The sequence below is a fragment of the Anolis sagrei genome, chromosome 4 (genome assembly GCF_037176765.1).
Source record: "Anolis sagrei isolate rAnoSag1 chromosome 4, rAnoSag1.mat, whole genome shotgun sequence".
Classification (NCBI taxonomy): Eukaryota; Metazoa; Chordata; class Lepidosauria; order Squamata; family Dactyloidae; genus Anolis; species Anolis sagrei.
This window is the reverse complement of record NC_090024.1, coordinates 83,241,984-83,267,720: the sequence shown is the minus strand read 5'-3', so window position 1 is coordinate 83,267,720 and position 25,737 is coordinate 83,241,984. Positions and strand designations below refer to the sequence as shown.

At 39.7% G+C, this 25,737-nt stretch overlaps 2 protein-coding genes across 2 annotated transcripts in view; one reads left to right on the top strand and one right to left on the bottom strand.

Annotated features, from left to right (window-relative positions):
• The window catches only part of SYCP2L (synaptonemal complex protein 2 like), a 50,288-nt gene extending 35,965 nt beyond the window's left edge, over positions 1 to 14,323 (top strand). The window contains exons 21-32 of the mRNA XM_067467080.1: positions 646 to 805; positions 1,126 to 1,175; positions 2,361 to 2,478; positions 3,789 to 3,862; positions 5,696 to 5,765; positions 7,571 to 7,705; positions 9,014 to 9,138; positions 9,276 to 9,370; positions 10,354 to 10,453; positions 10,542 to 10,612; positions 13,053 to 13,116; positions 14,244 to 14,323. Coding sequence (XP_067323181.1) covers positions 646 to 805; positions 1,126 to 1,175; positions 2,361 to 2,478; positions 3,789 to 3,862; positions 5,696 to 5,765; positions 7,571 to 7,705; positions 9,014 to 9,138; positions 9,276 to 9,370; positions 10,354 to 10,453; positions 10,542 to 10,612; positions 13,053 to 13,116; positions 14,244 to 14,306 — 1,125 coding nt within the window. The 3' untranslated portion in view covers positions 14,307 to 14,323. The remainder of the gene's footprint in view (positions 1 to 645; positions 806 to 1,125; positions 1,176 to 2,360; positions 2,479 to 3,788; positions 3,863 to 5,695; positions 5,766 to 7,570; positions 7,706 to 9,013; positions 9,139 to 9,275; positions 9,371 to 10,353; positions 10,454 to 10,541; positions 10,613 to 13,052; positions 13,117 to 14,243) is intronic.
• Positions 14,324 to 17,357: 3,034 nt separating this feature from the next.
• The window catches only part of ELOVL2 (ELOVL fatty acid elongase 2), an 89,551-nt gene continuing 81,171 nt past the window's right edge, over positions 17,358 to 25,737 (bottom strand). The window contains exon 8 of the mRNA XM_060774809.2: positions 17,358 to 21,093. Coding sequence (XP_060630792.1) covers positions 20,965 to 21,093 — 129 coding nt within the window. The 3' untranslated portion in view covers positions 17,358 to 20,964. The remainder of the gene's footprint in view (positions 21,094 to 25,737) is intronic.

Genomic DNA, 25,737 nt, shown 5'->3' with positions numbered 1-25,737 from the left:
ATAGGGTTGAATAAATTCACATGGATCTGGCATAATTCGGAAGAAATATGGGAAGTTTTTGACTTCTTGGGGTGTGTTTGGGGGACTTGACACTACGTTTCCCAAACTTGTTGGGACTCAGCTGCACAACTTCTTACGGCCAGGGAAGTCACCCAAGCCTTCCCTTTGTGTGTGTGTCCCCCCTCTCTCTCTCTCGCTGATTCCTGGGATATGTTTGGGGGACTTGATGCTACATCAGGATTGGTCTAAAAATGAGGGAGGGAGAAGCCCCTGAAATTTCCCCAGTGCCAGTGCTGTTTTGCGCATATTGCTGAATTGCATCCGCCATTAACTAATTGATTCAGAAGTTTTGGAAAAAAATTGGAAGTGACTTTAGAATCGAACCACCACCCTCTACATCCGAAACGAGTTTTGAACCATTGTTTTTTATCAACCAAGCCTAATTTCTAAGTTTCTAAGCATACTCATGAATAGTTTAAATTATGTATTTTACCCTATTGAGGGAAACAAAATTGTGAAGTGTGAGAGATTAAACAAGGCCTTTTCTGGGCTGTGTTAAGATTGGCAATATATTTTGGGGGTTAACAGGTTGGATGCATTGTTTTTGCAAGATGAAACTAACTTTCATTGTCATTTTTAAAAAAGTCTTCCAACTACAAGAGACATCTCTTCTCCGAAAATAACCAGGAAACTTCAAGTAGTAGTGTGAGTGAGAAAAGTTGGATTCTTGACTCTCAGAAAAAGTCAACACCTAAGACGGTTTACCCTCCTCGGAAAAAGCCAAGAGTCAAAAGTGTTTTAAAAGGTACAAATGGTGTATGCTCAGCAGTATATGTTTTTAAATTAGCTACCTTTTAAAAATTGCCACATAATGGAAAGATGGACTTTATTTTATTATATTTTTTAAAAACCCAACTTACTTCCAAAGATTGCAGCTACAGTCTACTAGGTTGTATATTCTGGATTTTCCTTGGCTTTTTATTTCAGCCTCTGTTTTGATTTGCCTAATCAGTAGGTGGTGCTTGTAAATAATACTATTTGCTAGTCACATTAACATGTCAATGAAGCCGTATTATGACTGCACTATCCATAATCGTTACTTTCTGTTTCTCATTTCCGTCATAGTATTGCCTTTGTCTTCTCCAGATAGTGAAAGTGTTCACCAGGAAAAAAGGGTAAGAAAATGCTAAAGGAGTTTATTTTATTTGTCTTGAAGTTATATATGCGGTTGTCAATATGTGGGGTTTCCAGAATTGAATTTGAAGTACTGTCCTCATATTGTTATTAATTGACTATTCAGTTTTGGGGCACCTAGAGTCTGAAAACTTCACATTTCTCCAATGTAAGCATTTTTTGAGATCTGTGTTTTAATATCTAATACCTTGGTTTGCAGTGTTTGCTGGGGTTTTTTTGGCCAAAATTTTAAAGTTTATTTCAGTTATGTTTATCCTGGAGGGAAAGGTTATTATTGGTTCTTTTGAGAATCTGATGAAAGCTGTGGATAAAAATGTATTTAAAGATAGGATAATCCCTCCTTAGGAATTTACATTATAAATACAGTATTTCATCACATAATAGTCACACCCCAATTTTGGGGGTGGCAAAATTTGACTTTTACCATTCTCTGCATGGTAGTTGCACACTTAGTTCACTCACTTGGGTGAGTAAAGCCCCACAGCTGGAATTTCTTTCACCATGTGATAGTTGCGTCTCCCCTTTTCCTTGAAAAAAGGAGATTAAAAGTGTGACTATTGTGCAGGGCCAGCTGGTGGTGCAGCAGGTTAAACAGCTGAGCTGCTGAACTTGCTGACTGAAAGGAGTGAGGGTGAGCTCCCACTGTCAGCCCCACTTTCTGCCAACCTAGCAGTTCGAAAACATGCAATTGGGAGTAGATTAATCGGTACCACTCCAGCAGGAAGGTAATGACGCTCCATGCAATCATGCTGGCCACATGACCTAGGTGGTGTCTATGGCAACATGGACTCTTCGCTTACAAATGGAGATGAGCGCCACCCCCCAGAGTTGGACACGACTAGACTTAATGTCAAGGCGAAACTTTTACCTTTACCTTATTACACAGTGTAATATATTAATTAAACAATTGTGCAGTTTAGAATTTCAATGTTACCCAACTATCATGTTCCCAGTAAGAGAGCATTTAAAAGCTTTGTGTTTGGGATGAATGAAAAAGGGGAGCAGACCATGTGGCTGTTACATAGCAGTTGAGATCTGCAGCATTGTGGCACTTTGCCAAACGATAATAGCAAAAGGAGATAAAGATGCAGTGCAATGGAGTGCACAATACTCTTGTAGTATGGATTTTCCTGGGATGAACGTAACACTTTCAGCTTCTCTTCTAGGTGGGAAATTCAGCACAGCACAGAGAAAAGGGAAAGAAAGCAATGAATTCAAGCACAAATATTCACAACTTATCACCTGCACAGCCCATTGGTGTTTCTTCCTCACTTATTAGACAAAGTATGTGGTATTTCAAATACACATCTTGCTTCGTTTGAATTACATTTATGTCTGCTGTGTTGTAGCCTGGGGTGGGATTTTTCTTCTTATGGTTTTGTTCTGGGTAAGGAGAAGCTAAGTCCCTGGTACTCTGAATAAGAATAGTCTTTATTGTGTATTCTTTTTTACGCATAATATTTCTGGATTTGGTTCAAAAATATGTATTTGTGCCTATTTGCTTCTCTTCCACTCTGCCATAGTTAATGTGTGTATGTATCAGTATGTTTATTTATTTATCGTGTCAGAAGTAAATTGAGAATGCAGTTATAATGTATAAAAAACCACAAGCAATGTTAAAAACTTGGCATTCTACTAAATGTCCTTTGACCAGAAGCAGGCCACTTGGAGTGCTTCTGATGTCGCTGTAAGAAGGTCCTCCATTGTGCATGTGGCAGAGCTCAGGTTGCATTGCAGCAGGTGGTCTGTGGTTTTCTCTTCTCCACACTCACATGTCGTGGATTCCACTTTGTAGCCCCATTTCTTAAGGTTGGCACTGCATCTCATGATGCCAGAGTGCAGTGGGAAGGAATCTCACTGGAACATTGCAGCACAACAAAATACCTGGGAGTGACTCTGGACTGCACTCTGACTTACAAGAAGCACTGCTTGACTATCATGCAAAAAGTGGGTGCTAGAAATAATGCTGACTGGCACAACCTGGGGATCAGTATGTTAAAACAACAGTAATAAAATGCATTGGTTGAGTCATAGTGGGTTCAAAATGCAGTCATAATAGACGGCTTGACTAAGAATGCTATGCTTGTCACACATACAGCTGTACAAGCACATTGCTTACTCTTAAAACTTTAAGAATATTTAAAGTCCAAAATACAAAATTCAAATGCTCTGGTCATGCATCTCTTCCAATTCTGTGATCTATAACAACAGAGAGTATGATTTGAATGATTCTTTGTGGCCTTTCCTTTGCATTGATTATCAGGGTGCAGGTGAAGATCTTTGGATGATCAAGTCCTTTTTTCCAGACATTTCCTTCTGATTTCCTCCCAGAGCTTCTTCAAATATGCCAAAATACTAGGGAAACTGCAGCCCTTGAACTTGATGGGTTGACACTACAAATGAGGAATCAGTTTTGAATATTCCTGATATTGCTTATGATTTCTTTTGTATCAGATAGATAAGTAGAAAAAAGAGATGTATTGAAACCTAACTTTCTCTGCTGTAGTGGGGGCTTTCAGATGTTGCAATTTCATTTTATTTCCATCAATCACCAGCAATATGCATTACAGACACGTTAAAATTCCTTCTTTCAGATGGGTTGGAAATGATGGATGTCACTTTGCCATTAAGCAACCATTCTAGTCACTCTGATGGTGAAGCAACTGAGGTATTGTCCTAGGAAATATGTATTTGTATGTCTGTGAATGTGGCTGTGTGTGCATGTAATTCTGTTGGTTGCATTTCCCTCCAGGACAGTGCTTCTCAACCTTTTTAATGCCACGACCCCGTAATAAGGTTTCTCATGTTGTGGTGGCCCCCAACCACAAAATTATTTTCGTTGCTACTTCATAATTGTAATTTTGTTACTGTTATGATTCATAATGTAAATATCTGATATACAGGATATATTTTCCTTCATTGGACCAAAAATCATACGGGAGTTGTTAATTGCTGGGATTTATAGTTCACCTACAATCAAAGAACATTCCGAACTCCACCAATGATGGCATTGAACCAAACTTGGCACACAGAACTCCCATGACCAACAGAATATACTGGAAGGGTTTGGTGGGCATTGAGCTTGAGTTTTTGAGTTATAGTTTACCTACATTCAAAGAGCACTGTGGACTGAAATCATGATGGATCTGGACCAAACTTGAACTGTATACTCACGAATGTGAATACAGGTGGGGTTTGGGTGAAAATAGAACTTGACATTTGGGAGTTGTAGTTGCTGGGATTTATGGTTCGCCTACACTCAAAGAGCATTCTGAACACCACCAAGGATAGAATTGGGCCAAATTTCCCACCCAGAACCCCCATGTCTTGAAGGGACTCACTGGTGCAAGCCTCCCTCCAGCATCACATGTGCTTCCTTGCCTGCACGTGCACACCATGCTGCCATGCGCCAAGTATACCTGCTCTCCCCTCTCCGCTTGGCTGAGAGGACAGCCAAGAGGCCAGCCAATGACAGCAGAGGAGGGCTTTTGGTGGGAGAATTCACCGTCTGTTTCCAAAAAGGAAAAGAAGGACAGGCAGAGAGGTCTTCAGCTTTCTCTGCCAAATGGGTTCCTAAGACCATCAGAAATATATGTTTTCTGATGGGCTTTGGTGACCTCTCTGAAACCCCCTCGTGACCCCCCTCAGGAGTCCCGGCCCCTAAATTGAGAAACACTGTTCCAGGATCATGCAACAACAAGAAGGGAATTTGCCTGTTTCTCCAAACACCTTCCTTCTTTCACTTACACTGCACTTGTCACCTTTTTCCTCTTCTCACCATGACTTTAACTGACATAATGCCTTAACAGAATTTCAGCCATTATCTAATGTAATATACCTCTGGAGTGTGTGTAGACATAGATATAGCTATTGTGCTGTTATTTGTTGAGGAGTTTAGAATCCTCAGCAAGGAAATCGATAGCAGATTTGTAAACTGGCAGAGAAAGCCGTTCCCCCATTGTACTCTTTGTTTGCCTGTCTCTCAATTCTCTCCTCCTAGTTCTTTGTTAGACTGACACTTCTTAGGGACATGCTTCTTTTTATCCAAAGTCTCTAGCCATGGGGCAAGCCTCCATTTTGTTGTTCTCCTGTGAACAGGGAGAGAGACAACATGTCTCTAAATCAGACATCCTCAAACTCCAGCCTTTCAGCTCTTTGGGCCTCTAACTCTCAGAATTCCAAACCATTGAACAAGCTGGCTAGGACTTCTGGGAGTTGGAGGCCAAAACAGCTGGAGGGCTGTTTTGTGACTTTTAAAGCTTGATTCTTATTTCTATATTGATTAAGCTCACCCACTCTACTGCTATGTTCAAGAAGCTTCTGATCTGCTAAAATTGTTGTTGCTGTTTTACCTTTTAAATGCTTTTTTTCCTTTTTGAAATTACTCAGCATTATTACTGCATGATCCCATTATTACTTTATTGTTTCATTTACTTCTGGAATAGAGTGTGGCTTTGTAATATATTGCAACTGGAATATTTTCTTATAATTATGCTCTTAGATGTATGAAGCTTCAGCGAGTTCTCTGCTCCCAACAGATACTTTCTCCAAATCTAAGCGGAAACTTCCAGGTAGCGTGAGTACTGCAGCACAAAATGGGGAAGAAGACCAAGGTTAGTGAGGCATATACAGCACTAACTTTCTGTATATTCAAGAATTGGGGAGTGGCCACTCTTTTCTCTCATGCTATACCTTTGTAGTCCGGGCTTATGAGATTATGTGCTGTCATTTCAAGGCAACCAGCATGGGGTTCTTCATGGAGCACCTAAAGAAGGGGATGGGCCACATAAAACTTGCCTCATTATTAGTAACATGCATTAGTATCAATGATTTTTAAAACATGGAGAATTCCACTCCAGGAATCACGAGAGCCAATGTGGTTTAGCTATTTGAATGGTGGACTAGAACACCAGAAATCCAGGATTTGAACTCCTCTCAGCCATGGAGACCCCCTTGGTAACATAATAGCATTGATGGTTATTCTTTAAAACCATGACATACAATCTCTGCACACCTTTATATACTTTGTAAAAAAAAATTGATAACATGTCAAAAATATTTTTTTTCTCAAAACCAGAAGTAGACTTCCAGTTTCAGGCAGAGGAGGTGGTTCATCTCATAACTGTTTTGAGTCCCCCTTAAGAGAGGAAAAAAAGCAGGATTTAACGACATCAGTTTCTGGGGCATAAAACTGGGCACCAAATGCTCCAGAGTTGCTTTCCCGATGTTATTTATTTATTTATTTCATGTGAAAAGTATTGCATAAAATAGTTTATCTAAAACTGATAAAATATTTTATTTATCTAAAGTTTCTCCCACACAAATAAATCTGCTCCACTCCTATCTCACCTCGCGTTTTTAGGTTTAGTATCTTATTCTGTGCATGCGGCCCGCTCACTGTTGCTGTGTTACAAATGATTTTATTTTAATTTTATATATATATTTAACGTCTTATGTAATTTATTATGTTATTGTTTGCATTTTGATTTTATTTATTGTACTGTGTTGTTGGGCATGGCCTCATGTAAGCCGCCTCGAGTCTCCATTGGGGAGATGGTGGCGGGGTATAAATAAAGATTATTATTATTATTATTATTATTATTATTATTATTATTATTATTATTTAAAACTGGTAAAATAAAGGGATCACAAGCTGCCAGATAGTTTTAGACCAAAAACTGGCAAAAGCAACTGCATTGTTTGTGGCTTTCAACAGTTCTTCCTTTGTGTGTGAGGCAGGGTATTGTGGATAAGCATACAGATGCTGAGTTGTTTGTTCTGCTCCACAATCACACAAGGTGGAGCATTATTCTAGGTAGTGCCATTTTGCCAGGTGGTCTTTTGATCTGCCCACTTCTTGGTTTGCCCCTGGAGGAAGACCCTCATAGGGGGCCATCCAGTTGGAATTGCCTGATTTTGCTGCCCACAGGGATATGCTGTTGATGGAAGCACATTTAGAGGGGTGGTGGTTCTCATGGAACATTTCCTTGATTTAAGTCTACTGGGAGGAGGTTGATAGCCATATAATGGATGGCTTTCACAGTGTTCAACCTTATTTCTTTCGCAATTGGCCGCAACTTCCCATTGTACATTGGAGGGCAAGGCCAGCTAGCTTATAGAGTTTATCAGCAGGTGTAGGTTTAAGACATCCTATGATTATTTTACATGTCTCATTTAGTGCTATATTTCCCTGCTTCGCGTGGGCAAATTTATTGCTTTTCTGGAGCCCCCCCCCCCCAAAGAGGATTCCACTGACATGAATCCAATATAGTGGTGCTTAATATGAGAATAATTCAGTTAATATTTGTCTTTTTAAAAACTAAGTCTTTTGTGTACCTTACACAAACAATCGAGTATGCCATTGTATTTTTATTAGACTTGTCACTTGATCTCAAAAAGAAGCGTTCCAAATTCACAGAGAGGACAGTTAGTAGCAGGGAAACAACTAGCATTCCTTTTGGACCAAGGAAACTCTTTAACTCCATTGAAGTGGAAAAGGAGACTTTACAAGGTGATTAAACTGAATATTTTTCACATGTGGCAAGTCAATATCTAGCTTTTCTGTAATGATTGCATTTAATTCTTTTCAAGTTATCTGGGTGACTCACAAAACCAAAACATTTAAAATAATTAGAACAATGAAAATTCCTACAATTATTTAAAAAGCCTGTGTAGGGAAAAAATATGTTCAACTGGTACTAAATAATTATAGTGATGGCACCAGTTGAATATTTCTTATGAAGTTGTTCTATAACTATGCTAGACTCACTCTAGTGTTACAGGGACCCTTTCACACCACACAGTTATAGCACTGATTCCACTTTCATTGCTATGGCTACATCTGTTGGAAACAGTAACCTTCTCAAGCCTCCACAAGTTGTTTGGTAGGTATATATTTGGTTACGTATATATTTTATGTATATATTCATTGCAACAACTTCTTTGTTGTGAGAGGGGCTGCAGACCATGTGATCAAAACAAGACATGTTCAGGGCTGAGACTCCATTTTAGAACAGAGTTTGCTTTGAGAAGCCATGTAGAGAAGTGTGTGTTTGCATCAACAGCAGTGAGTACAGTTATGTAGTTTAGACTTCAGTAAGATGTATGCTTAAAGACTCCTTTGGTTTTTTGGGGCAATTAAAGGAACACTTCTGAAACTCTGCTGAATATATGTTTTCGTGCATTGGCATTTCTTTGTCCCTAGCAGTTCAAAGGCATACCTAGGTACATCAGTTTAACAGCTGAGAAACCTAGTTACCTTGCATGAGTGCTGGTGAACACCATTTTTCAAAAGCTTGTGACTTCTAACAAGGTCGTGCCTTTCTAGTGACCAGTGGATTTTCAAAAGATTATGCATCTCATTTTCTAAATGGTTATGGAGAGTCACATTTTCCAAAAACATCTAGTGAAATCATGGAGACACCAGAAGTCTTTGGGTGTGTTTTCTAAATACCCTTCCATATGATGCAAATCCCAGGATTCCATATGAGGGAACCACACCATTTAAAGTGGAGTCATAGTGCTATAATTGTGCAGTGTGAAAGAGGCTCAGATTACTCTTTTAACATTTGTTTTCCTTTGGAAGGAGTTTCTCCAATGCATTAAACTAGAGATTAAGGAGGGCTCCTTTTGTTTGTTAGTTTGTTTTTTCCTACAACTAAAGCACCACACCCTAGAGTCAGACACGACTGGACTTAATGTCAGGGAAAACCTTTACCTTTAACTTAAAGTTATGCAACATTTCTATAACATGTTGGTTCATGTGACTGATGGGCACATTTGTAAAAATGCTTGGAAGGACTGTCCTTTTTTCTTCCAGGCCAACATGTAGATAAATCAGATGATAATGTCTTTAACTTCAAACAAATGGAGGAAAAAATTGGTGACTCGGGAGTCATTAGTATATTTGAGAGCTTTACCACTGCACTGAAGAATTTTTTTTGGGTAAGTGTATTTTGTTGAAATTTGGAACCAAATGCTTACTCAATATTCTGCAGATTTGTTATCTGTAGGGCAGCTATTTGATATTTTCTGCCTCCTCAAATAACTTTTCATGCTAATACATTGATGCTTTGGTTTAGTCTAGGCAGAAGAGGATTGCAATCTGCACCCAAAATAGCTTAAAATCACCTGAGCGGCATTTATCAACTTTATTGAATCAGATCCATCAGAGCCGGTAGGTAGTGCCCATCCATTGTAACTGAAGTGAGGACATTTTTGTCTACTCTGAATACTGCTTAGCATCAGAGCTTATATATTTGTACTAGTTTAGGTACCTAGCGATATCTGAGTTATGTCTTTTGTAATGCTGTTTATTAGAAAGAGCCATTGTTTGTTTTAAAATTTTATCAATTGTCTCATTAGAAATTGCATTAGGATGTGGGCAAACTACAACTCTTATCATCATCTGTCATTATCTTTGGGGACAATGACAGATGATGACAGGAGTTGTAGTTTGCCCACATCCTAATGCATTTCTAATGAGACAGTAGTTGGCCATGAGGGTTATGTGTACCAAGTTTGATCCAGCTCCATCATCAGTGCTCTCTGGATATGGGTGAACTACAACTCCCATCATCTAAGGTCTAATCCCCCCCCCCCCAACCACATCAGTGCATAAAGTTGGTCTTGATGAGTATGTATATTAGAAATTCCTAGGTCTTGATGAGTATGTATATTAGAAATTTTCTCTAGGAACTTGCTAAATCCTGTAGGTTGGATCTGTGGTAACTTTTGGGGAAAACATACCTTAGAATCACCAGGTTGCTTCCTATATAGACCATATTTTTATGTTCTATGTTGGTTCTAAGCCAGCTGATTTCACACCCAAACAGTATATATATTGTATTGTCGAAGGCTTTCATGGCTGGAATCACTGGGTTGTTGTAGGTTGTTCAGGCTATATAGCCATGTTCTAGAAGCATTCTCTCCTGACATTTCACCTGCATCTGTGGCAAGCATCCTCAGAGGTTGTGAGGTCTCCTGACATTTCGCGTGCCATAGATGCAGGCAAAACGTCAGAAGAGAATGCTTCTAGAACATGGCCATATAGTAAGTTGGATAGAAACATATGAATTAGATGATGGAAGCCATAGTTTGCATCAGTAGATAGCAGTGGCCGATACTGTTTTACTGAAAGAATATAATTGTCTGCAATAGGATGAATGAACTGGAAAACTTCCACAAAATTGTTATCCAGGAACTTGCCAATCTTGAGAAGAGAACACAGTTCCTCTTGAGTATTGAGAAAGGTGCAGTGGTGTGTATACTGTACTACTTTCTACTTCAGTTATTGTCTGTCTGTGCCATATTTTAATGCTTGCTCATAATAAGAGTGTTAATTTCAGGAATTCTGCTCTCAACAATCAAAACAGCTGGAGTGTAAACTGAATGCTTTTTGCATTCAACAAATGCAAAGGTATTTTGTCTTGTTGCTGTTCATCCACTGAGCACCATTTATTTGCACACCTTTCTTCTGTAGCTTGGGTTTCAAAGGTTACTATTAGCATGTCTTCACATAGCACAGGGTGTATATGTATAATGTGATGGCTTGTGTGTCTTTCTTCTTTTCACTTCACGGGTCCCCATGTGCAAAGGTGTGTGCACTTTCCCATTTCAGCCCATTACATGAATGGGATTTCTATTGACTTCACAGTAATAATAGATTCTCCTTCACTTTAAGGAGAGGAGATTTTGGTCCTGAGTACATTCCACCTCTCTTTAAACTGTAATTTCATGTATTTGAAAGGTTTATTGCCTTTTTGTTTTCCAGAATTCACACGGCAGCTTGTTAAACAATTTCAGTAATTGTGCAAAACCAGTAGACTGCAAGGCCTTTATGAAAGACACCCTCCTCCCAATTGCCTGTTTTTGAACCTTAAGTCTTTTCTTTTTAACAAAAAGTGGTGCAGAGGGAGCACATGTTGCACACCTAAATTTGCTGCTATCACTGGAATTGGCAATATCTGGGTCTGCACATATTATTGCACTGTGGCTCTCTCGACAGCCTCAATCACTAGTTGGTGATTATACAGACATTGCAGTTTAACAAAACTCGAAAAGCCAGAATAATTCAGTATAAGCAGTGTTTTTTTAAAAAGGAAAGAAATAGCAATAACAGGCTCTCATTTGGATCATGCATGAAATGGGAATCCTTTCTACTCAGTTACTCTTATGGTTAATAGAAGTTTCTACAAGGAGGGGCACCCCCCCCCCCCAGAGAACACCTACCTCTGGACAGAAGGGGCCAACCAGATGGCCGGAGGGGAGCACTTGAATTCCCCCCCCCCCCCACGAAAGACCAGGTGTTTCTGGCTGGCATTTGCACCAGTTGAGCAGAGGGGAGGGGCCTAAGGAATCTTCCTGCATGGATCCCCCTCTCCTCTGCATTTGACCTTCACAATCCACCCTCCTGCCCTCAGTTCAATGTGAGTTATATTGGTCACACTAGGGCTGGGTAAGAATTTTTTTCCCCCTCTGAAAGGATTTTTTTTGTCTACCCCATATTGAATCTGCCAGGAGTAAAGAATTTAAACGGGTGGGGGGTGTCATAACTAGTTGTCACTGGCAGGAATTGGGAAGAGAGCTTGGATCAGTGTACACCTTGGCAACTCTCTATTTTGGACTGAATTTTTGGGTTTATCTCCATAGGCTCTATGGCTTAAGGCAGTGGTTCTCAATCTGTGGGTCCCCAGATGTTTTAGCCTTCAACTCCCAGAAATCCTAACAGCTGGTAAACTGGCTGAGATTTCTGGGAGTTGTAGGCCAAAAAAACCTGGGGACCCACAGGTTGAGAACCAATGGCTTATGGGGTTTCCCAAAATATCTCCTTTAGGGCTTACCTTGGGGGGTTTGCCTCTCTTCTATGGAGCCCTATGGCTCAAGAATGGCCTTCCAATAATGATCGGATGGGATAGTAATCCATCAATGTGGAGTGCCCCAAGGTCAGGTGTTTTTGCCCAGTGGTTGGCTTGGCAAGTAGTCTGAAAACGATATCGGGTGTCACACCATTACCCATGTCACAGTGCTCCCTCCACAACTAGTTACTTAGATCAATTACCAGTCTTCTAATTATAAATGGCCCATTTATTTCTCCACAACTTGTGTCTGGTCTCTTTATTTCACAGTGGAATATAAGTGTGATGTGGAGGGTCAAACTCCTCCCCCCCCCCCCAAACCTTTGTGGCCAGTGTGATCTCAAGTATGGATATATCATCCTTATTTTTTATGAAGAGCTGCTGGAAAAAGAAGACAAGAAGATAATGAGGAGAAGGTTTTGACCTATTGTAAAATCTTAAGAGAACTTACATGCAACTCATAAGATGGTCTTCGCCCATATTGGAAGTGTATGCAGTTGACATGGTGGGGCATGTTCCTCCCTAGAGATGCGAGTTCAGAGCATCAACTAGATGGGGAAGGCATATCAACCTGAACTCATTTCAATATGATTTCAAGTTTAATTTGCATTAGCCAATTGGGCTCTTGCTTGTTACCACAAAACCAAAGCAATATTATTTTCAAGCATAATTAAAATAGAATATTTGAACTGATAATGAAAACAGAGAAAATAGGTCTGAGATTAAACATTGTCACCAGAGAGGGCAAAACGTTCTCCCTTTTCATGGCTAACTTCACATACATGACTAATGGTTGATTCCAGCTAATAAAAATGCCAGTTTTTTTAGTTCTCAATACCTGTCAGTATTAATGCTGGTGACCAGGAAGAATCATGAGCTGTAAAAGTGCTACCCATTTGTGTTTCTCCATTCCCACCCCAGCACACATTTTTCTGTGGCTTCGGCCTGCTGCTGAAAGAACCTGATAAATAACATAAAGGTGTTTATTTCTCCCCCTTTCAGGATACAATCCATGGATTCACTGCTGGATGAACCCATAGAGAACTTGGACAGCACAGGCCAAAATGTATGTTGCTGCAGCAATAATCAGATCTGTATATTTTGCAAAAACCATTTCACAGGATGAATGTGATATCCCTTCTGCAGAGGGGAAGAAAGTCCTGGAGCTATGCTTCTTCATGTTCCCCACCTACTATGATGCTGTCCATTAACAGTTTTTGACCTCACTAAATTGGACTGAAAACCAGGAGGGTAAAGAGGGGATTATACCCACTCTTTGGAAACATGATGGCAAATGGAAAAAAAAAAGGTTTTCATCTGCATCTGTAGGTGGAAGTGTTGAACTGGAGTTTATATCATGCCTAGATCTCCTAACTGCTCCCAAATGTATAAATCATATATAAACAGGAAGTATGAAAATAGCTAATGTACTAAATCCACCAGAAAATCCCCCCTGTATAGTGCTGCAATGAAGTAATGTTTGATTCTGGAATATGTCATCACTCTAGAGAAAAAAATCCACTTAAAATCCGGTTTCTGCCTCCTGTAGAATTCTGGGATTTGTAGTTTAGTGAGGCTGTTAAAGGCTTCTTCCTAAACTACAAACCCCAAAATTCTGCAGGAAGCAAAAACCAGATTTTAAGTGGATTTTTTCTCTAATGTGATGAGGGCATAGTGGGCCACTTTAAACATGTGTACTGAGCCAGCAATGCTGTGTTTATGGCTCCTCCTGGTTCTCCGGTTCATCGAAGTCCTTTCAGAACCCTGAAGAGAACTGTTACCTGGAGCACTTTACCATTTGTGGATTGGTCCCCCACCTTTCTCTGCTTCACTTCTTAGGAAATTTATTTGTCCTGCTAATTTTAATGTAGAGCACAGAATTTATGAAGCCTGAGACATGACACAGGTTTTTTTTTAATGCAAAGCATTCATATTGTTTTCAAGATTTCTCTTAATCTGGTGTAGGATGAATTTTTTATGAATGTTGCTACTCCTCCCATTGGATAGAAGAGCTGCTTGATATTCCAATATTAGCATGCCATTACATGGATGGCATGTCAGTATGATGATCTTTAATCATCAGGTTGATTAATGCATTGTTCATTGATTGTGGTTTGTGTAACAATGTTTTTACATTTCTGGCGTTTTCAGGCTCAAATGCAAATCCTCACAGTTTTCTCCTCTTCTCTGCAGCATCAGAAAGAAGGAGATAATCAGGAACAGAGAAGCCAAGATTTTGTTGTTGATTCCGACTGATTAAAATTACACCATCACATTTTTTAAAAGACACTGAATGAATTACTTTCAATTTTTTGTTCAATGCTATGTAAGCATTAAATGACTTTTTTTCTTGCTCAGAAGGGTTTGAGGGGTTTTCCCATGCTGGATATGATTGAAATGCAGGTATCTAAATTACCTCTTCATATGATTTATTCCCACCCTTAAAGAAGTCACTTATTAATGTAGACACCTTAGAGCTCACATTACACGAGGAATTCTGTAAACTGAGTTAAAAATAAACTCCTAATTTGATTCCAACCAACACCACTTTTCATTTTCCAAATTCCAAACAATCATAACCTTACCTTGGTCTCTTGTTTGCAGTTAATTCCCCAAGGATCAAGGCTGTTGGATCCAACTTTATTAAAATGTGAAAACATATCTGGAGTCAGGCATAATTCAGGAAAGAGCATTTTTTTCCAGTGCTTCAGATGCACCTTAAGATGGTTTGCTTTCCTGGCTGCAGCACTACATTGCTGGCTTATGTTAACTTGTTGACAGTGAGTTGAACATGAGCCAGCAGCATAATGCTGCCACAAAAAAGAAAGAAACGAAACGAAAAGAAAAGAAAAACAAAAAAGCAAAGGCTATTTTAAGCCTACATTAATAAAAGTGTAGCTTCCAAGTCAAGGGAGGTAGTAGTCTCCCTATATTCTGTGCTGGTCAAGCCTCATCTGCATTCAGTACTGGGAGCCTTGTTTTAAGAAGGATATTGAGAAGTGGGATGGTAAACAATGAGGATGGTAAAGAGGTATGGAAAACAAAACATTTTAAGGACATGTTGAAGGAGCTGGTCATGTTCAGCTTAGTGAAGAGAAGGCTGAAGTGTGGCATGATTGCACTCCTTAAAGAATGGCCACAAAACTGAGGGAGAAGGTTTGTTCACTGCTGTTTCAAATTATACTACTAGATCTTATGGTTTCATGTCAAAGGAGGGTAAATTTGGATTGAGAAGGAGAAAGAGTTGCTTGTTAGTGAGAGTAGTTTGGTAATGGAAGCAGTTGCCTGGAGAAGTGACAGGGTCACCTTATCTGAATCTCTTCACAAAGAGCCTGGATAGCTATCTACTGACCCAATAGTCCACAAGGGTCCAACTAATACTGTGGCTAAAGCCAAGATGCTGTCGCTGCATCGCTTACCCCTTTATATGGGGTAAAAGTTTCCCTTTGACATTAAGTCCAGTCGTGTCCAACTCTGGGGGGTGGTGCTCATCACCATTTCTAAGCCAAAGAGTTGGCATTGTCTCTAGAGACCTCCAAGGTCATGTGGCCAGCATGACTGAATGGAGCACCATTACCTTCTTGTTGGAGTGGTACTTCACATTTGCATGTTTTCAAACTGCTAGGTTGGCAGAAGCTGGGGCTAAACGCAGGAGCTCACCACACACCCCAAATTTGAACCAGTAAGTAAGTTCAGCAGCTCAGCAGTTTAACCTGCTGCACTACCGGGAGCTACACACATATGGCTATGTCCAGTTTTCTAGTGGAAAACTCACAATAAGATTATTGACTGATCAAACCAAATCTTTGTCATGTAACTAGATGTCAAGATTCAATTCTTTTCACACATCATTGACCCAGTATATCCTGAGAGAGACAGGATTTCATTTATTTTATTGTGTAACATAACCATCTGTGTACCTGAAAGCAGAACTTGGAAAGGTTGCTATTTAGGATTGTAACTCTCAATATTCTCCAACTAACCTGGGTAGTAGCTCTGCTGGCTGGAGGGCACTGTAGGCCAATAAAGTGATTTTCTCTACCTCTTGTGGATAAATCTGCCTTGAGTGAAAGTGCTGAGCTGGATGTTCCCATTTTGAGGTCTAGCAAATTTACTGTGGCTGTTACGCATAGCTGCTGTGCCTACATCTCTGCAGTTCCTTTGAGTTCAGTTTACACTAGAGGTCAGCCTTTTCTCATGGTTGTGCACACTCCAAACAAAGCAAATTTATACTTGGAAAATTGAAATACCAGCATATTCTTAAAGGGCACTGTGACAGCATGGCTTATTTCAGGCTTAATATCCAGTGTTTGGAGTCATCTTGAAAAAATAGTTCTATTCTAAATGTTGGACTGTAACTCCCACCTCTCATTAATTACTATGCTGGATGGAGTTTGTAGTTCAGTAGCCTCTGAAGGGACACCTGTTCTAATCCCTAATGAAGACAATTTCTCATTTGATCTATCTGACTCAAAGGAACGGAGTAGTGGGAAAAAGCATCTATCATACGGCTTTAGGAGTCTCCTCTCTACAATAGACTACCCACTTCTAAGTTTAGATCAGAAATAGATGACATATTTATGTTAGAAAATATCCCTTTTCTGAAAGAGAAAGATGTGTCTTTTTTCTTCATTCACACTACACAAAGTACTATTATTCCACTTTAATGGCAGTGGCTCCATCCAATGCAATTCTTAGGTCTGTGAAGCAGTCTAACTAAATATCCTCTTCTAAATGACCAATCCCAGGACTCAATAGGACTTAATCATGGTTGATAAAGTGGAACAACAGTGCTGCAGTGTGGATGGGTGTCTGAGCTAAGGCAACTTCCTATATTGCCTTGTCATCCAGAACTTGGGGGGGGGGGGAGGGAATCATGTTTTTGGACTATATTTAACCACATAATTATTCTCACCAAAGAGTTTTTGTTCCCATAAAACTTCTATACCCTGCTATTATTGTAAGATAAGTTTCATAGGAAGAGTGGATCAGTACATTTGTTTACAAATCAGAAAAAGTAAAAACTACGAATTGTCACAATAATTAGAAATGAATAAGGGGCACTATGGATAAAACCTATAAATGTCATTGTGAAGAGAAACTCAGGTTTAATATATAGCCAGTAGTTTTCTTGCACTTTTTAACACAGGAGAGTCATTCCCAAAATATTTGATTGCAGTAAAACAGGAACAAAACTGCCTGTTTCCATCAGACTAAAAACTGAATTGAAATTCCTTGAGAAAAACCGAAATCCTTCCAAGCTATTTTAGTAAAACATGGCAGAAACAAGAGAACTTTAAAAAAAGATGACTGTAAAATGTATATTTATTTTCCAAGAGTAAATTTTCACAATTTTTTTTCAAAAAGTCATCATCCCAGTGGTGGTTCAAAACAGCAGCATTTTATTATGTTTGTATATTCAGAGCATATCTGATTATCATTTAACAAGCAGTTGTGAATCTTAGCATTGCGTTTTTTCAGCCCTTTGAAAGATTGAGTAAGGCAGCGTTCTCCCTCCAACACATAAAAAAAACTTCTACAAAAGAAGAGATGGACACTTAATATTTGCTGGCTCAGTTTCTCAAATCTGACCTGGCCTGTGGCATTTCCAAAACATCCTCCTTTTTGAATGGCTGGAAAATGTCTTCATGAGTTAGTGTGGTATAGTGCATAGAGTGGTGGACTATGGCTCTGGAAACCAGGGTTTGAATTCCTGTTTAGCCATGAAAAACTATTGGGTCACACTGAGCAAGTTGTACTCTCTCAGTCTCAGAATGGCAATAACAACCCCTTTCAAAGAAATCTAGCCAAAGAAAACTGTGGGGATTTCTTCTTAGAGTCATCGTAAGTTGGAAACAACTTGACGGGACTCGTACACAAATGTCCTTCCTGATGGGCTCCTCCCATTCTTATATTCAGTTCCATTAAAGAATACATCAACCATTTTCATGTTTCCAAAATCAAGTGGGATGGATGAGCTTTTTGGAAAAGAGCTCCGCTAGAGGCATTGAACAACTACAGTTTTAGTGTTACGGGTTAAGCATCCCTTATCTTGAATGCCAAAATCCAAAATACTCCATACTTTTCCACATAGGTGGCTGTGATAGTGGCACATTTACTGTCTAATGGATCAGCGTACACTAACTTTGTCATGTGCAAAATCATTTTTAAAGTATATATAAAATTACCTTCAGGTTTGTGCATCTAATGCATACGAAACAGAAATGAGTTTCATATTTAGACTTTGGTTCTCCAAAATATCTCATTATATATGTATATCCAAGCACATATTGATATTCCAAATACTAAAAGAAAACAAATCAGAATGTCTTCTGGTCCCAAGCATTTTGGATAAGGGATACTCAACCTGTCCTTGCAGATAGTTACAAATAGGATCTGTTAGGTTGGTGCATGCTATTGAGAAAGAGTGTTGACAGACTGAAATTCATTTACAGGGTGAAAAACTGGTTTCCTAATAGTCACAGATATCCCTTTGAGAAAAAATAATGATTGTACAATTTTCTCCCAGTATTAAAATATTCCAAAATATTAGATAGTATTAATGTGCAGAGGAAATCATGGAATATTTTGCACTTTTTTCTGGGCAGAAAACATGGTTCCCAGAATGTAAAATGGCTTTTTCATGCGAAAAAATCCATATGTTTTTCTCTGTTCAATAATTCCTATCCAACACTTTGGGCAATTGAATACATAGAGAACACTTTGGAGAAAGCTACAGCGATTATTTACTTTTGTAAATCAAGACTAATTAGTCAAATGATTTACATGCCTACATTTTATATTATGACTGGGTAAAACATCTTATACTGAAATGCTGATTCTCATATTCAGATATTTTGGATAAAATTTGATTGAATTTAGAGTTGCTGCAAAACCCTTTCTTGCAAAACGCATGTAACTACTGGCCCTGGGCTTTAAAAGATCCCTAGCATTTCATCCATGAAGGAAAATGCTTATGTGTTGAATTAATCCACCATTATTGAACCTTTCGTCATTGTTTTTACTAAAAGGGAAAGCAACCTGACTCCCTTTCTATATTTGGAGACTATAGTTTTATTATCCCAAACTCCTAGGTGGTTATGAGAGCTGTAGACTAAAACTGTGCAGAGGACAAAGCATTCACTAAAGTCAGAGGTCATATCTCAAGTAGCTTATGTATTGTGGCAAACTATACATGGGTCACATGGAAGCCCTCCTCCAATAAATTGTAATAGGCAAACCTTTCCCACATGGGTTTTGTTTTGCTGGGGAATAGGAGCTATTCCTAAAAGAATGCATTCAAATTGTGTTGTTAAGCCTTTTCATGTTCAAACTACCAATCTAGATAGCCATACTAGAAAGTAAGTCCCACTGAAATTGGAAGGATTCCCCTTTGCATGGGATGGTATTTCTAGGTCTTGTCAATTGTGTGATCTCTTGAACCATAATAATGCTTATTTTTACATTGGCACCTGTCATATGCTCTTATAGTATTTTCTAACATAACATGAACATCTGTTCTAAAGCTGCACAAATGCAAAATGCAGACTGAGGACCTCATGTAGACCACCAGGTTTTGAGCCAGGGAATTGTCTAGGTAACTGAATAAGTAAAATATTGTATATAAGAGAGCTTTTGTGAAGGACTGTCTCACGCCATCAAGATAGTGTTCCAATTCTGGAATGTATGGCTTGACACATATATTGAGAAATCATTTGCAGCTGATATACCCATTTAGACTTCAAATGGGTGGGAATCAAAGTTTAAAATGGGTGGGCTTTCTCCAAGCAGCCAGGCCTTGTTGAGCTGTGGCACCAAATGGATTTTTAGTTTATTTTACTGGATAGCATGTGAGGCCTTCCGATACTGAATGTCCCAACCTTCCTCACTGCTGTGCTGGCTAGGGCTGTTGGAAAGCCTCACAATCTTCGCCCTGGTTTAGATGGTGCCATTTCAACTCAGATGCCACAGCAGAAACTTCTTAACTCATATTGCACCTTACATTTTAAACTTCCTCTGTTTTGCTAGAATTGGTGAGAAAATTTTCTCATCACACCAGAGAATAAATCTATTTAAAATCCGGTTTCTGCTGCCCGCAGAATTCTGGGGTTTGTGGTTTAGTGAGACTGTAAAAGGCTCCTCTCTAAACTACAAACCCCAGAATTCTGCAGGAGGCAGCAATCGAATTTAAAGTGGATTCATTATCTAATGTGATGAAGCTCTAAAGGACACCAGTGACTTCTTTTGCCCACAACCTATAAAACCGGAATTGGAAGGAGACTAAAAAGAAGTTTGTGTCACCTTGCATATATAATAAAATTCAGAGATGATGTTGCATATCTGAACAACAAATAATTTTGTGGTGCAACCTGCAGTTTGCTGCTACTTTTCATAGTAGTATTCAAAGCACGCCCCTGCCTTCTTATTTCAAGCGATAAGAGTGGCCAATGGCTTCACCATTTTGGGGAGCGGGGTCTCCATTTGCAGCTGCTCAGAGTTGCATAAGCATTATGCCAGTGACAAACGTTTGAAGGCAAAAGCAGGGAACCAGCAAAGCAAAGAGGAGGTGCATTTCTTCTGCCCGAGGGATAACTTTGAAGCATCCTGACTATGTCAAGGAGAACAGAACAGTGGCTTTGTTTTGGGTGAATGAAATGATAACAGCCCTCATCGTATTAATAGTGGTATTTATCAAAATATTAAAAATAACTGCATTGTTATGAAGTAATCAGCAAGGAGTTAAACAGGGAATAGAAGGACAGGTCAGCATAATCCAACTGAGTCTAAGCTTGTACTAAGACTGTGTATGATGGTCTGGTCAACTCAGTCTTTTTCTGTTTTTTCTCTTTTTTAGAAAAAAAGGGGGAGGAGCAGGAGGGATTTTGTACACTACAATGTAATTATTCAATTCTACTTATTGTGCTTTTTTATAGTTCAGGGCGCCATTAGCTGCCATCAGGTAGTCTTTATGGAATCCATTCTTGACTTCCGTCACCAGAGGGACCTCTTTCGTGTCGGTTCTTGAAGGTCTTTTCCGATATGTCTATGGAGGGAGAAGGATAGAAAATAAAAGATGGATGAACCTTAAGTACAATTTGAATATCTTACTTGCACCCAAAGTTTGCACAGAGCAATATCACATATAGCCTAACTATTTCCTTATAATGTGCTACATACGCATTCTTTGGGAGTTCCACATTCTGTGCAAAATTAGATGCTGGAAGTGATTTTTGTTTTCAGTATAGATTTTTTTCTTATCATGTCAGAAGAGACTTGAGAACATACTGCAAGTTACTTTGAGTGTGAGAGAATTGGCTGTCTATAGAGATGTTGCCTAGAGGACAGCGGGATGTGTTAATATCCTGCTGGGAGGCTTCTCTCATGTTGCAAGCTAGAGCTGACAGACGGGAGCTCACTCCATCTTGCGGATTCGAACCAGCAGTCCTCAGGTCAGCAACCTGACCTTCAGGTCAGCAGGCCAGCCAACACAAGGGTTTAACCCATTGGGCCACCACAGCTCCATTAGTATAGATCTGGAGCTACGACAGATACCTGAACACTTAGGCATCCTCCCAATGTCATGATTGGAATTCCACACAGCAAAAGAGAAGCTTTCTGGAATAATTTATAGTGGAGAAGCAGCAAGTATTTGGAAGGGGATGCAAGTAGCCCCTTCTCATCCTGCATTTTTTTATATAAAAGAGAAGGAACGAGATAGGGCAATAAATGTGACACAGCTTTTAAGAGCAAAGCTGGCTTAGCTAAGCATTTCTACACAATTAGGGAAGTTTCCTTGAGAAACTGCACATGCAGCTGTTTCAAACTGAAGTGTTGTTTCAGATACAGTCACCTTTAGCTTATTCCCAATGTTGTTATGAGACAAAATATTCTTCTCTTTAAATCTTGTTGGACTTCCATTTTCAGCATTCATGATAATTGGTTGTGCTATCTAAAGCTGTTAGGATTACCAGTCCAGCAACATATTGAGATCTTTCCTTTCCCCATGCCTCAATTAGACAACCAAAGTCAGTGGGACAATTTAATTATGACTAACGGAGGATCTACACCAGTGGTTCCCAACTTGTGGTCTGTGGACCATCAGTGGTTCGCAAGAACTAAACTATTGTCTGCAGCCTCACCATTACTATACCATTGCAACGAGAGCGACTGGTCTCACAAAAACCTCTTATAGTGCCAAGACGTATTAAATATGGTTTTCTGTGGGAGAGCAGATGGCGACTACTGGATGGCTTATGTTCTGTATTGGAAACTAAAGCTGATGTGGTCTATCCAATGCAATTTTCTGAATCAGCACCCCAAATAACCAAACTGAATCTAAAGTTGAGCAAAAACTGATGCGTAACCCTTTTGGTTCTAATGTTGGAGAGTGGTCCCTGGTCAAAGTAGTTCCTGGTCAAGCGGTCCCTGCTCAAAAAATGGTTGGGAACCACTGATCTACATTGTCTCAATGCTATGGAAGAATGGGAGCTGTAGTTGTAGAACAGTGGTTCTCAACCTGTGGGTCCCCTGGTGTTTTGGCCTACAACTCCCAGAAATCCCAGACAGTTTACCAGCTGTTGGGATTTCTGGGAGTTGAAGGCCAAAACAGGTTGAGAACCAGTGTTATAGAAGATCTTTAGCCTTATTTGCTAAATAGGGCTGCTGCCAGGCATGTAGCCGGGGGGGGGGGGGGCTTGGGGGGCTTCAGCCCCCCCCCCCCCTGAAATTTTCATGGTGGTTCGCGAAAAGGCCTTATTGGTGCATTATTTAAACTGTTATGTTTATTCATATCATGATCTGATCACCATACTCAATATATCCCATATGCATGGGGGTATTGGGGTAATGATACAAAAGGTTTGCTAGGCCAGACCCTCTTTCACTCAGACTCAGCCCCCCCCGAAACCCCCCCTGAAAAAAAATTCAGCTCCCCCCCCCCCCCCCCCGAAACGAAATCCTGGCTACGGGCCTGGCTGCTGCATTACCGAATTACAACTCATACGATTCCATAGTATTGAACCTTGGCTGGTACTGTTGTATAAAACTGCATCTATTCTACACCGTAGATATACAGTTTGTCCCACTAGTTTCACGTGGTCTAATCATAACTAGGTCTGGACCCCAAATGGGATACCATAAAATTTTAGATATCTGAGTAAGTTAAAAGAAAAAAAGATGGCTATATTAATGAATGACACAAAGAATGTATTTTGAATAATCTACATCAACTAAATACTTGAAGTGGCATGGAAGATTTTTTATAAACAAAGAAATGTTGAGTTAAAGCCTTATCACTCACAGTTAATGGATTATTTGAAGAGTTGTTTTAATGGCCAGGGTCAGATGTTTATTTGTTTTAAGATAGTAAATCTACCATTCATTCTCACAAGTGTACTTAAAGTTCTGCTTATCAGTTGATAGTCAATTAACAGTTAAGGAATGTAAGCATTATAAACATTATATATCTATAGAAGCGGGCATTCTACTGATAAAGTAGCCCTATGGAGAAAAATCAAATATACATATTATAATGAGAATTGCAGCTTTAAGAGACAGGGTCTGAATCTTAATTTTTTCCCCTCTTCCCTCTTCCTCCCCTTTTCCTCATGTGTCATGTTTCTAGGTTATTAGGCATGAAGGCAGGGGCGGTCTTTTTGGTAATATTTACAGGCTACCCCGGTGGTGCGTCAGGTTAAACCACTGAACTGCTGAACTTGCTGACTGAAAGGTTGGCGGTTCAAATCCAGGGAGTGGGGTGAGCTCCCAATGTTAGCCCCAGCTTCTGCCAACCTAGCAGTTCAAAAACATGTAAATGTGAGTAGATCAATAGATATTGCTCCGGCAGGAAGGTAACGACGCTCCATGTAGTCATGCTGGCTGCATGACCTTGGAGGTGTCTACTGAAAACGCCGGCTCTTCGGCTTAGAAATGGAGATAAGCACCAACCCCCAGAGTCGGACACGACTAGACTTAATGACAAGGGGAAACTTTTATATTTACTACAGGCTACTCTGCCAGCCTTTTTTTTCCAAAAGGTGAATAAAAATGATTTCCATGCATGTTTAGAACTCCCTAATTTGAAAATACATGTGACATTTTATGTTTAATTTTATGTCTTAGGAATGCTAATTTTATACTGTATCATAATAGATGTTGTACGGCCAGGATGCTGCAGTGGTTTGAGCATTGGACTGTTCTAGAGGTCAGGGTCCAAATCTCTGCTTGGCCATGGACATGCACTATGTAACCTTGGGCAACTTGCACTCTTTCAGCCTTCGAGGAAGCTAAAGGCAAACCCACTCTGAACAAATTTTGCTCTCCAAAATCATGACAGATTTGCCTGGAGTTGTCCAAAGTCAGAAATGATTTGAAGACACACAATCACAACAAGGATAGTGGGCACAACATTGCGAACATAGTTCAGTGTTCAATTTGCAAGAGGAGAAACTGTAAGCCATTACATCACAACTGAACTTTGTTATAGTAACCTGTCTTACATGTTCCCCGTTATCTTTAGTCAAAGGCTGAGCTGCTTCTATTATAAGGATACTGTGTTCTCCTAAAATGCAAACTGTATTGTTTGTTATCTAGGGAGAGAGGCCGTTCTTCCCAAGGGTAGAACAAGCCGTGCTGTGGTAAGAGCAGCATTGATGTCAGTCCTGTTATGCAAAACCAGCTCTGGAATGCCTTTATCCCATAATAGCCTTTCCCAAACTGGCCCCTTCAAATGTATTAAGTGATTGTGCAGAAAACTGTTGTGGAAAAGTCTTTCTAAGAATTTCTGGTTGAAACAAAAGTAGTAGGAACATTGCAGCTCTGTCTGCGCTCCAAGAGCTAAAGCACAGATAAATCTCATGCTAGATTAAATGTATTAGCCTTGTTCCAGCACAAAAGGTTTTCCCAGGGCCCTTCCACACAGCCCTATATCCCAGAATATCATGGCAGAAAATCCACAATATCTGCTTTGAACGGGGTTATCTGAGTCCACACTGGCACATAACCCAGTTCAAAGCAGAAAATGTGGGATTTTATTCAGCTGTGTGGAAGGGGCCCCAGAGCTGCAATTCATCTGCAAAGGAATGCACAGCCAGGTTTGGCTTAAGTGCCTGATGGATCTATCTGCAATGGGATGCTCAGCCAGATGTGGCTTAAATGGCCGCTTTTGATGTGGATGACCATATATTCCCATCTGGTAACATTAATCACTTGCCATTAGTAGTACAAACAATTAGTATTGGACTATAGGTGCTGAAGTGTGTGTGTGTGTATATATATATTTCATACATGTTGGGTAAAATCTAGTGACTGAAAAGCATACGGAGGTATCTTATTTTATCTGATTTTCTAATTTTTTTGCCATTCTGTAAACTACTACTGCCATGAAATTTGATTTTGTTACTGTAGTTGCTTTCTGAGCATTTCTGAGAAGCTTCTAACAAAGACTCTTGACATTGCAAAATTGGACACACCATAGGAAACATGATCTCACTGAAGGGAAGCACTCATAGCTACTGATGGCACAACTATAAATCCTTAATTCTACATCAGTACACCTTACTGTCAATGTAAGAAGCAAGGTATTTGGTATTCCTTATATCGTCACAGGAGAAATATGCAGAAAATCAACATGGTTCCATTAAAAGAGGGAATTACTAAAGGTAAAGGTTTCCCCTCGACATTAAGTCTA